The 13073-nt window shown below is 58.4% G+C and overlaps 1 protein-coding gene across 1 annotated transcript in view; it reads right to left on the bottom strand.

The window, feature by feature from the left end:
• APCDD1L (APC down-regulated 1 like) overlaps positions 1–10816 on the bottom strand; it is a 56142-nt gene extending 45326 nt beyond the window's left edge. Inside the window, exon 1 of the mRNA XM_086702577.1 lies at positions 10037–10816. Within this exon, the coding sequence (XP_086558703.1) occupies positions 10037–10085 (49 nt within the window). The 5' untranslated portion in view covers positions 10086–10816. The remainder of the gene's footprint in view (positions 1–10036) is intronic.
• Positions 10817–13073: the final 2257 nt, after the last annotated feature.

Here is a 13073-nt window from a genome sequence, read left to right on the forward strand (position 1 = left end):
ACTCCTTAGAAGAGCGTGGGTGAGCACTGACCTCAGCGGTGCCCTGCACCCGGCTGGTGGGAACTATCCTACGGTGTCCCTAGGACACCCCGCGTGGGCAGGGTGCACCCAAGCTTCCGGTCACTGCACGGAGATTCTAGGTCCCGGAGCCAGCATCCTATCTGCCCAGCCTGACACTCCTCCCCCAGCTGGAGGGGAGGCACCTTGACGGCCAAGTCCTCCAGGATGAGAGTCAAGGGGGGAATTTTGCTGTGAGCAGAAGGAGGCGTCTGTCCGTCACATTCTGCGCCGGGCAAAGAGGACTTGCGAAGGGGGGTGGGCGGGGGATTCCTCAGGGCCAAGGAATCGACGCAGCGAATCTCCCTGGTGTTGGTGAGGACCGCACCTTCCCTGGTTCTCCCGTGTGGTGAGAAGGTGGGTCCCTCAGAGCCCTGGGCTGCCCATGCAGAGACTGTTTGCACCTCTGGTCTGCCAGGGAGCAGTGAGGCTCCCTGGGCTCACGGGGTCCGGCATCTCGTGTGCTCTGGATGGCTCCTGAACAACCACGAACCCACAGGCTCCGGTCTGTCCAGGCCTCTGCCCCTGAGAAGCCTCCTAACCCCGTGGCCTCCATTCACTTGGGGGTCCCATGACAATGACAGAGGCACCTGGGTGGTTAAGCATCTGACTTTGGCTCAGGTCGTGAACTCGAGGTTCAAGAGTTCGAGCCCCACATCGGGCTCTGTTGTCGGCGAGGAGCCCGCTTCAGATCCCCTGTCTCCCCCTCTCTCTGCCCCTCCCCCACTAGGGCACGCATGCTCTCTCTCTCTCTCTCTCTCTGTCTCCCTCTCTCTCTCAAACACAAATAAACATTGAAAAAATGGCAATGACAGTGATACCCGAATCACAAAGTGGCCGAGAAGAAATAACGTAATGTCCCCTAAAGTGCTTAATGAGAGCAGGTGCCCGCTGGACGTTAGCCTTGGCTGATACGGATACATCCGGAGCCATGGCCTGGCCTCAGTCACCCTACACGGACTCTAGTCCCCTGTCCTGTAGCCCCATGTACTTCACAGGGCACAGGGGCACCTAAGAGCTTCTCTAGGCCGGGGACCCGACACCAGGCCCCCACCCCGCAGCTGGGGCAGGCTGAGCAAACCCCAGCCTTCATGACTTCTCCAACCAGACTTTCCGGTGGGGGTCCTGGCAAACCCGGGGGACTGTGGCTCTGGGAGGCTGCAAACCCAGCCCAGATGGAATTGATCCTGTAGGAAACGCACAAAGACAGAGAAATCACCCATAATCACACCTCCCAGAGATAACCACTCACTCGCCTATCTTCGTCTAGTTCATTTTTAAAGAATAAGGATGCCCCCGTCCACCCCCCACCAGTGAAAATAAACCTGAGAGCAAATGTATAGATACCGGGTTTCTGTTCTAACGTTTTATCAAAAATATCTTTCCGTATCATTCAGTGTGGTTTTCTGACATATGATTTTTTTGTGGGTGCGTAATTCACTCCAAATTTATTCAAGTCGTTGCCTCGAGTTGGAATATTTAGGTTTTGGTCTCCCGGCCTCCCTTCCCTCCTTGGGTCCCTGGGTCCAGCTTGAGCCCGTCCCACCTCTCAGCTGCAGACCAGTGACATGACTTCCAGATTCTCCACTTCCCAGAAACACCCGCTGCTGTCCCACCCACGGGTGGGTCCTTCGGATGCAACACAAGGTGTCGTGGGCAGATTTGCAGCCCCCCCCCCAAATATGTTTGAATCCTACCCCCCAGTATCTTGGCATGTGACCTTATTTAGAAATAGGGTCATTACACACGTAAATAGTTAAGAGGCAGTCATACCGGAGGAGGGGTGCCCTACGCCAAGACGACTGGGCTCCTTCCAAGAAGGGGTGAAGAGGGACAGACACGCAGGAGGCAGCCACGTGACGGCGTGGGCAGACACTGGAGGGCTGCATCTAAAGTCAGGGGAGGCCGAGGATTGCCAGCCAACACCAGAAGCCATGAGGGGCAAGACGGGATCCTGTCCTACGGGTTTCAGAGGGAGCGTGGCCCTGCTCCCACCGGGATTTCAGATTTCCAGAAGCCCGAGGCAGTGACTTCCCGTTGTTTTGAGTCACCCAGTCGGCGGTACTTTGTACGGCAGCTGTGGGACGCGACGCAGAAACACTTCCCAAATCCTCTGCCTGGAACACACGGCATCAGACCACCCACCACGGTGGGCCCTTTGGCTACCTGGTCGGGCAGAGGCCAAGCCCCCTTCCACCTGTGGAGGCAGGAAGCTGGGCTTCTGACCCCCTCCCCGTCCTCCGTGCCCCCGGCAACCGTTTCTGACCCTTCCTCTCTGGCCGTGCTGCTGTTGTCCCCGGAGACCTCGCAGCTGTCCCCCGAGACGCAGTGTCCCTTGGTCTCTGGATGGGAACCCGCGGGGCAGCGTCCTGTCCCCGTCTAATGGTGTGAGTGACCCAGCAAGCGCCTGTTCTGTGCCTGGCGCTGTGCTGACTTTTCCACCCACAGAGTCTCCTGGCAGCAACCCCGTGGTGTAGACGTTGTCAACACCGAGACCGAGGCAAGAAGGATGAGTAATTAGCGAATGGAGGGGCAGCCGCTGGGGTCTGAATGTGGGAAGCTGTTTCCAGGACCCAGTCGACACCGTGGTCCTCGCTGACGGACAGTTGGGGTCCTTCCCGCTCCAACAGCTTTCTGATCAGCACGTAATCGGGGATCTAGGAAGCTGTCTGGCCGGCTTGCCTGCAGTCTCTGTATGTGCTCCCCACGTGGGGCCACGCACGGAGACCAGGGCCCCGATGCCTCGGGCGAGTACGTCTCCCGGTGCCCAGACCTCACACGGGCTCGTGGAGGAAGGCAGCAGGGCAGGGAGGCCCCTGCCTGGGCTTGGAGCTGGATCCTCACTGGCGGGGCGTGGTTGGTTAAGGCATGAAGTTCTGTGGCCCGCGAGTCTGGGCCCTGGGCTTCCCGCCGGATGACCCTGGGCGCGTGATCTTGCTTCTGTCTTCCGTGAAATGTGCCCATCACACGGGGAGGTCACAAGAATGAGGCAAAGCGAGCGGTGTGCTTGGCACGGCCCCCTGAGCTATGCCCTTCTCCCCAAGGAAAGTCGGTCTTGCTCTCCCACACATACACTCAACATGTGGTCATTTATGGTAAGAACATCCGGCCATCTATCCGTCCCTCTGGGGAAAAATGCACGTTTAGCTTATAGCCTATGAATGTGCCCTTGCACATGTTCCAATGGAGTAGAAGCGAAAAGGCTGAGGAATTGGCAAGTTCCCTTTTAGGAAGCATGAGTGGCAAGTGGAAGGCTGCGAGAAACGGCAACATACGCAGGAGACCGTTTGTTTTCTCTATGTAAAGAGCACTCACAAATCAACAAGAAGAAAAGATGTTTTCCAAAAGGCCAATATAAAAATGGGCAAAGGATATGAGCAGACAGTAGTTCACAGGAAAATCAATTCAAGGGGTCCATGAAAATCCAAACAGACGTTCCTCTTTGCTCGTCATTAAAGGAATGCAAATCCAAACAAGCAAGCATCGCCACTGGCAAGATTTTTGAAGAATGATAATGACGAGGCCTGGCAAGGTTGGGAACTGGTGCTGTCCGAGGCCATCTGTGGGGAGCGCTAACTGGTGCAACCCATCTGGAAGGAAGGCTAGTGAAAGAATTTAACACACATTTTGCCACGGCAATTCCACTGTGAAGAACTTACACCCAGATGCACGGGTGAAGGGGAGGCTGGGGGAAGACCAGTGCGGCAAACGGAAGGGACGGCACGTGTGTGCGAGGAGACCGTGGTAGAAGGGACTTCCTTGTGACTGCGTCACGGCGGTGACTGGCGGCCGCCGTCTTCTCCGAGGCGGAAGAAAGCTTGTCTGGGAAATGTGTGGGGACGGGGGTCCGATGGGGACTGACGGGCACCAGAAGGAGAGGAGAGAGGACAGAGTCGCAAGGAAGAGGGGTGAGTGGAGAACGCGCTGAGCTGGACAGAGGGTCTGGCTGCGACGGAGTCCCATGCATGCTTTCCTACTGCCTATATCGTGACAGGATATGAGCATTTTCAATCTCAAAATGCACCCCTCCCCGGAAGTGGCTGACAGCCTCGATTAGATGAGGAGGAGAGAAATGAGGACCGAGGAGCCAGAGTAATGACCGAGGGCTGGAGGCTGGGGAGGCTGTGTTTCCCACCCCTGCTTCTCCTCCGGGGAATGCTGTGCGTGTGCTGACATGGGTGCCACGTGGAGCGTGGGCCTGTTGGACGTGTTCAGATAGCCCACCGCCCTTACCAGCATGACTACGAGGCTCAGGATTCGGGGAGCCTTCGGGGGGCCAAAACCACGGTCAAAAGCATGTGTCCTTGTTGGTGGAGCTCCTTAGGCTCAGAGACTTTCAGGGCTGGAGGCAAATCCAGGCAGCTTCCTCACCGAAGCAGCCCCCCCCCCCACATCATTCCGTTCGCTCTTGGATGCCTCCGGTGATGGGGAACTCACTAGCGGGTTCCTTCCCTGCCAAAACCCTTCAGTGGACCCTCCACTGCCCTCGAGGCGAAGTCCAACTCCTCCTCGAGGCCCTCTCTGATCGAGCCCCTGCCAACCTCCGAGCTCACCCACAGCCACCCCTCTGCCCCTCCGCTCCCCCCTCGCCAGCCCCGGGGGCCTCGTCTCTGGTCCCCCAGCACATCACTGTTTCCTTTCACGCCTCGGTCTTGGCACGTGCCGGTCCCTCTCCGTGGATGTTCCTCCTCCGGTTAACGCTTCCTCTTTGGTCAGATTTCAGCTCACATGGCACTGCCCCACCCCGCTGCCTTCCGCCAAGGCTCCGTGCCCCTGGATGTCCTCTCTATAATGCTTATCATTTTGTCATCAGTTGCTCTACTGAAGATTTCCTCGCCCGTTTGACTCAGGCTTCCATGAGGACGGGGGGCGGGGGGGCTGCCTGATTTGTTCTTGTCTTCGACGCCGCGTACCAGCAACGGACACGAACCCAGCGAGGCCCCCGGTGCCCGGTCGCTGAGACGAGCCTCACTTGGGCGTCTGTGCTGGGCAGCTGCTTTCGTCAGCCTCACCCAACGGCAGCCCCAGGTGCGGCCAGCGCTCCCATTTCGCAGAGGAGGGGCCTGGGGACGGCGGCTGAGGCTGCGGGACTTTGGGAGGCAGCGCACAAGGACGGCTGAGCCCAGTTCACCCCCGGGGGGGGGTGGGGGGCGTGCCTCGTTTTGTCAGGGTTGCCGGTCCCATCGCAGTGGTCACGGTGTCCTCAAGGACATGCAGGCCATCAGAGTGGGAACCAGACGGACGTTGAGGGACTCGCTCAAGCTCGGGTTGAACCGGCGACTGGCGGAGAGCCGGGGCCTGCCTCTTTCCTCTGCAGGGCTGGAGAAATTCGTGCAGGGTCTGGCTCTTTGCAGGGAGAGCACGGAGGGTTCACCAGGTTCTGGGGCGAGCGCTGGCCTCAAATCCTCTCAGGTAACCCTTCTAGCACCGCCTGAAGGCTAGGGCTATTCCCCACTGACTGATGGGGACATTGGGGACAGCATCGGCGCCAGAGCTAGGGGTGGGGACCAGGTCCGTCCCAATTCCCAAGATGCCGATCTCAAGCTCTCTGCAGCACACAAAACGTGCGTTGGGTTGGGCCACGCCCGGCCGGGCTCCGGGCGCACAGGTTGGGGGGAGGGGCCTGGGTGGGGCCGGTCCCGCACCCCCTCCCCCGTGCTGTCTCGGTACCCCCCGGACCACAGGCGGCCCCTCCAGCTGGGAGGTGTGACATTCGCTGGGATACGCTAGTCCCTGTGGCACCTTCCCCGCCCGCTCGTGTTCTGCAGCTCACTTACTGGGTCGTACAGTTCGTTTCCTGCATCAGGATCTTTTGGAAACTGTCTGAATAGCCCAGGAGGACGGGGGACTGGCTTTGCACGGAGGGTTCCCGAAAGCCACTTGGGCCTAAGCAACGACCACACCACACGTCTGGCCACACCTCATGGCCAGCCCCTGGTGCCAACTTCAGAACTTAGGTCTCAGCTCCATTGTCCTCAAGTTCAATCCGATTTCAGGGTCCTCCTTTCCCTGCATCGGGCTATCGATCTTCATTTTCTAGACCGGCTTTGGCGGTGAAAGCAATATGCCTTGGAAGTTTCATCAGGGGCTCATTCTGGCTTGAAGCTTTCATTAACACAGTTAACTTCCAGTACATTGCACAAATGTTTCTTCATGTGTGGCTTCTAATGGGTCTGCCATCCAGATGGTTTTGAAATTAAGGAAGCTGCTATATTTGCCTGGAGCTGCTTATTTTGAATTTGGAGATTAGACCCCCGGTCAGGAGATAAGCAACACAGCTGGCCACCGAGATCCGTCCCCAGCCATTGCCTGTGCGGCCAGAGGAAGTTTCCTATGACAGCTGTCTGTGTTTTGTTTTGTTTTTTTAATTTTTTTAATGTTTATTTATTTTTGAGAGACAGAGAGAGAGAGAGACAGAGTGTGAATGGTGGAGGGGGCAGAGAGAGAGGGAGACGCAGAACCCGAAGCAGGCTCCAGGCTCCGAGCTGTCGGCACAGAGCCCGATGTGGGGCTCGAACTCACGAACCGTGAGATCATGACCTGAGCCGACTAAGCCACCCAGGTGCCCCTGTCTATGTTTTAAATAACTAACTCAGGGGCACTTGGGTGGCTCAGTCGGTTAAGCGTCCGACTTCAGCTGAGGTCATGACCTCACGGTTCGTGGGTTCGAACCCCGTGTCGGGCTCTGTGCTGACAGCTGGGAGCCTGGAGCCTGCTTCGGCTTCTGTGTCTCCCTCTCTCTCCGCCCCACCCCTGCTTGCACTCTGTCTCTCTCCGTCTTTCAAAAATGAAAAAACATTAAAAAAATTTTTAAATAACTAATGTAATTACCGATCTTCATCCGCATTTGATCTTCAGATGAGCGTCTTTAATTTTCTTCCCGGTTTTTACTCTCGGTTTTGAAAGGGAGTCCCACATCGACAACTCATTTATTACGGAACAGCCTGTGACTCTGTTTTAGCTAATCTGTCTTGAAACGATAACTTGCCATCACACAGAATATGGCTCGAGATAAAAGCGGGACCGAAATTAGAAAAGAGAAATACAAATGAGGGGGAAAAAAAAAAAAAAAAAAGAGGCTGTGGTTTTTCGTTTTCCCCCTTAAGCAGCACTTGCTGAGTAAGGAGATTTTTAGAAGCCAGAAATTGCTGCGGAGCAAACCAGTGCTGGAAGCTGGTGAACTGGCACAGGACCCCGTCTGGCACTGCAGGGCTTGGGGGGAAGGTCTCTGCTGCAGCGGGGGGACTAGACCGCTACCCACAGCCGCGCTCCCCTCATCCCCGAGGAGGAGGACGTTTTCAGAGACAAGAGGGAGGGAGGAGAAAAAAAATCAGCGTCCAAATTAGAAACTACCTAAGCTGCCTTGTTTTTCTTGGGGCCCCCACTGTGCCTTTGATTTCCTGATTGCTCCAAGCAAGAATAACAAAATTCATCAGACCCGGTGATTTTGGTAGATTTCATTTGAAAAGCCACCAGTTGAGTTGGATTGATCCACTCCAGTGGTTCCCCAGCCTAGGCGGCTTTGCAGCTGGGGGACCCTGGGCACTGTCTGGAGGCCCTTTGGGTCGTCGTAACTGGGAAGCTGCTGCTGCTGGCATCTGGGAGGGGAGAGGCCAGGGGTCCCGCCACATATCCTGCCGGTACAAGGGACGGCCCCCCCGAGCGGAGGATGGTGTGGACCACGACGTCAGTGGTACTGGGGCTGAGCAACCCTGGCGGTGTGCACGCGCGTGTCCTCAGTAGGAGTTCGCCTGGTGGGGCCCCTGGTGTGCCTGCCATTCGATACCAGATTTGCAGAACCGGAGGCCTAAATGATGGACGTATCTGAAGGATTAACGGGGTTCTGTTTCCTTTCACTAAAGGCCAAAGGGTCTTGCTGCCGGGAGGTGCAGCCAGGGGTGAAAAGAACTTCTGAAGAAAGTGTTCAGCGGCAGACGGTTGCCCCAGTTACGAGCAGGGAAATGCAAGGGCTGCCCGCAGGGGACCGTCACCCTTTCTAGCCACAGCGTCTGCCTCGAGCGGGGGTTCCGGGGCGTCCCCGTCTGCCCCCCCGGGGCCCGTCAGGCGCTCCTGGCTTCTCTCCTGTGGAATCTGTCGCGCTCGCTATGGCAAAAGGTCGCCAAGGAGTGAAGCGCCCGGGCTCCCCGAGAGCCAGCCGCGATGCTGAACTTCCAGCAACTTTATTAGCATGACGAGAAGTGCGGGGCCTGCCAAAGACAACAGCCCTGTGCTGTGACCAAGACTGCAGGTTTCTGGGGCAATCTGCCCTCTTGCTCTTGATGGCCCCATCCCGGCGGTGCCGATGGTGGGGGGAGCCTCCTCCCCGCCCTCCTCCCCCCTCAGCCCCCGGAGGAAAGTGCGGACGTCCTTGGCCAGGCTCTCCCCTCGCCCTCCACTCGTTGTCTCCCGCCCTCTCTCATGGACCAGCAGGGCAGCCCTGGCCTGGTTTTGCATTGGTGGACGAGTCCCGGGCAAAGGACGGGCGAGTGACTGCTCACCCCTGGCCCTGGCAGCAGGGAAATGTAGCCCCTTCTGATGCATGTAGCTGAGACTCCCCACCTTGCCAACCCGGCCCTCCCTCGACCTTCCTTCGGACCCCTTTCCTCTCTTCTTCAGATATCTTGCTTAGAACTTTGGGGTTGGGAAGAAAAGACTCGTGGATGAGCTCCTGTAGGTGGCCCAGACTGCTCCTTGCCCGCAAGTGGAGGAGAGTGGCCGGTGGCCCCTGCCAGTTTACGGGCTGCCCTGTGGCACCCGGCTGCCAGCTTGGAGAGTGCTCCCAGGCAGCATGCTGAGGGGTTCCCCTGCATACCTTCTCGCACCCTCACAACAATCCCAGGCAGAGGGAGGATTCTTTAAACCCATTTGACAGATGAGAAAGTTGAGGCTAAGACAGCTGATGGACATGCCTGCCCAAGGCCACACAGGTTTGATATGAAGCCTGATCTGGCTTCTGAGCCAGGTGCTCTGACTCCAGGGCCAAGATGATTCTTCTTCCTTTTTAAAAAAATTTTTTTTAATGTTTAGTTTTGAGAGAGAGAGTGAGACAGAGCGTGAGTGGGGGAGGGGCAGAGAGGGAGGGAGACCCAGAATCCGAAGCAGGCTCCAGGCTCCGAGCTGTCAGCACAGAGCCGGATGCGGGGCTCGAACCCACGAGCTGTGAGAACGTGACCTGAGCCCAAGTTGGATGCCCAACCGACTGAGCCACCCAGGCGCCCCTCCGGGGCCAGGATTCTTAACCCTTCACGACGCGAAGGTGCTTAGGGGTGAACCTGGGATGGGGCACACTTCCACGACTATGGCCGTTCTTGCCCTTGTGGCCAGTGGTGACGTAGTGTGGTCAGTTGGCATTTGTAGAGAGTTCTGTCTGTGCCCACCCAGCGGGAGAGCAGTTAGTCCTGGAGAAAGCACTGCCTCCTCTACCTGGAGTCCCTTGGCTGTCCTCCCTCCTCCCCGTCAGGCTTGTCGGACACAGTGTGCGCTCAAGGTCACTGCACCTTCCCAAACTTCTCCCCCGAGCTCCGCTGCAGGGGACAAACCCTGAACACCCACAGTTCAGGACTCAGTGGGCAAGACCGGATCCTGCAGCTCAGATCGGAGGGATTTGGGGTTTATAACTTCCCACGGGGGTTTCAATGGGCCTGGGGTCCTCCCACATCTTCCTGGAGGTCGGGGTCCCCCTGGGGGCCCGGCAGGCGCCTGGAGTCCGGGCCCCGACGGCACACAGCACGGCGGTGCGGAGGGGAGAGCACGAGGCACGGTAACACGGTGCGCGGGGGCGCAGGGCGCGGAAGGACCCCGGAGGAGCGGCAGGTGCTGGCCGGGGAGGCCGAGGAAGAGCTCGCGGGGCGCAGCACCGCCCGCCCCGTGCGCAGGCCCCCACAGCAGTCCCTGCGAACCTCCCAAGGAAAGTCCGACGGCGAGCTCCCTCCCTCCCGAACTTAGGCGGCGAGCCGGTGGGGGGGACGGGGGCACCTACCTCCCAAAAGCACCAGGACGCAAGCGTAGGGGAGCATGGCCGTGGGCATCCCGTCGGGGCTGGCCGGCTGGCCCGCGGAGCGCCTCCGCAGCGCGTGGAGAGGAGGCTCGGGGCGCGGGGCGCGGGGCTCTGAGGGCGGAGGCGGGCGCTGGCGTTACAGCTGGGGTCCTGCGCTGAAGTCGTGAGGGTCCCGAGCCCCCCTCGGCGGCGTTCACTGCGCTCACCCGCCCGGGCTGTTGATAGCTGTAAGTCGAGCCGCGCACTCATAGGTCCGACTTGCCAGAGGAGGTGGAGACAGCCCCAGGCGTTGCGCGCACAGCAGTGCAGCGCGCCCAGCCCTCCGGCGCTGCTCCTCCTGCCATTCGGACCCCCCAGCGGACCCCCCTCCGTCCCCTGGGCCTCGCCTCCCCCGAGCTCCTCGCGTGAGCAAGGAGGCCTCCCTGCAAGGCTTGTCCCGGCCAAGCCCAAGCGGTGCGGTCCTCCCGCCAAAGCGCACCCCTGGCCAGGCCGGTCCCTGGAAGGGCATGGGGGTTGGTGGGAGACTCCTCTCTGCCCTGCTGGGTCCCAGGACCCCCTATGTTTCTATTCAGGCCTTTCAGATACTCTTGGAAAAGTTGCGGTCAACTTGGAGCCCAGAGAGCTCGGGAGCGCGGTGCGGGTGGCCAACCTGGGGTGCCCAGCAGCCTCTCTCTGTAACGAGCGCGTCCTGCTCCAGAGAGCATCCAGGCAAACAGCGAGGAGCTGACCAGGGCGGTTTCCTCCCCCCACCCCACCCCACCCCACCCCACCTCCTCCTCCTCCCCCCTTCTCATCTGAGTGAGTCAGTTTAGGGTGGCAGAGACAGGGCAGCTGGGGGGGAGGAGGAGGGGAAGGAGGAGGAGACAAACACCATGCCCCCAAACCAGACAGCTCTTGTCCCCCTCCGCAGGCCCGGGGGCCTCCCCGGGAACCTCCCTGAGTGCCAGCGGATCCTTGAATCCTTGATGAGCATCTGGGAAGGAGGTCCTCTGCAGCTGTTGGGTTTGTGATGGAAGCAGAGAAAAAGCATCAGGGCTTTAGCTGGGTCATTTCTGCCCTCGTGGACCATGTGGGTGATGGACGTGAAGCTGTGGGGGGGGAGGGACGCATGGGGGCTGGACACGGGTAGATCCGAGGTCCATTTCCACGGGGTTGCCATTGACCGAGAGGACGGAAGGAGGGCGAAAGAGAAGAGAGACCCCGGGGAAGAGAGAGGAAGGGAAAGAGCTGGCAGGGCGAAAGGGGCACAAGAGAGGCAAAGGAGGAGCGGGGAGGCAGAGACAGAGAAGCCAGGAGGAGACGCGGGAGAGAGACAAAGAGGAGACAGGAGGATGGGAGGGCAGAGCAGAGATGGAGACTGTCCCCTCCGGACGGCATGGGGACCTCGGGGCAGGTCTCCCAGGGTGCACGTCCACACCGCCGGCCCGCCCTCTGAAGGGCTTATAGACCCATGTGTCCACCTCTGTCCTGGGGCGGGTGTCTGAGACAGCACCCACCTGTGGATTCCTCCAGAAGCTTGGGTGAGGCCCCCAGGAGCCCATCAGCTAACTTCAACCTCAAGGACCCCCGATCTGGGGACCCCCTCCCCCCCCCCCCGCCCCGGGCCGGGCCCTAGCTTTTGTCCTCTCCAGAAGCGGCAGATATGAGCAGGAAGGGCAGAACGAGGCCACAGCGTGATCTTACACAAATGGAAATGTGAGAGAAGCGATCAATTCTCTTCCTGAAAATGACATTTTTTTCTGGTCTCTATGGATTACTGAGAACAGCATGAGACCAGAGTGGCCGTGCAGAAGCCCAGAGCGGTCTCAGCTCTCCCTGCAGGCAGTGGCCACAGCACGCATTAAGTTCAAGTGTGTGGGGGGCTGACTTTTATGGCGGGCAGGGAGTTGCTCGGGATGATTGTTTATAATTGCGTAATTGTGATTATTTGTGGCAATTTTGTGTCTTTGAATCCGCAAAACGTACAGCGACGGATGGTTGTGCTAACTGCATGCTGTCCTGTCCTTACCGTTTGAGACTGCACGGTCTGGGATTTTTTTGCAGCCCCAGGCTGCTGACCGGGTTTGCCGTGGGGAGGGGCTGTTGTAACCCGGGTGGGTTTATAAGTCAGTGCTTTTAGAAGTTACTGTACTGATGGGGCGCCTGGGTGGCTCAGTCGGTTAAGCGTCCGACTTCAGCTCAGGTCACAATCTCACAGTCCGTGAGTTCGAGCCCCGCATCGGGCTCTGGGCTGATGATGGCCCAGAGCCTGGAGCCTGCTTCCGATTCTGTGTCTCCCTCTCTCTCTGACCCTCCCCCGTTCATGCTCTGCCTCCCTCTGTCTCAAAAATAAATAAACGTTAAAAAAAAAACAATTAAAAAAAAAAAGAAGTTACTGTACTGCTATTCGACGTGGGAGCTCCCCCACTGAGGATGGTGCCCAGTTATTAATTGTTGGATTGGCTTATTTATAAATAAATGCAATTGCCCATGGCATTGAGAGCCCGGCGTGGGCCAGGTGCTTCAGAGGCATATATGCCTTCCCTGCAAGCGACCTGATGGGAGGTAGGAATTCTCGTTTGCCCCATTTTAAAAAACAGGGAAACTGAGTTCCGAGAGGCTGGGCCACGGTCCCAAGGCCACACAGCTGGAAAGTGGCAGAGTCCCTTCTTGTGACCAGGATGCTCTGCGTCTCCATGGGGGCTCTGTCTCACCACGCTGCTGGCTCTGTTCTAAGTCTGAAGATCCTAGACGTTTTTGGGTTTTTTTTTTGTTTTTTAATGTTTTATTTATTTTTGAGACAGAGCATGAGCAGGGGAGGGGCAGAGAGAGAGGAAGACACAGAATGGGAAGCAGGCTCCAGGCTCTGAGCTGTCAGCACAGAGCCAGATGCGGGGCGCAGACTCATGAACCACGAGATCATGACCTGAGCCGAAGTCGGACGCTCAACCGACTGAGCCACCCAGGCGCCCCCAAGTCCAAAGATCCTAAAGGAAAAAGCCCATTCTGTACCAACAGCCTTTCTGGGAAGAAGCTTTGG

The sequence above is a fragment of the Puma concolor genome, chromosome A3, assembly GCF_028749965.1.
Source record: "Puma concolor isolate L17-30 chromosome A3, mPumCon1.1.hap2, whole genome shotgun sequence".
Taxonomy (NCBI): domain Eukaryota; kingdom Metazoa; phylum Chordata; class Mammalia; order Carnivora; family Felidae; genus Puma; species Puma concolor.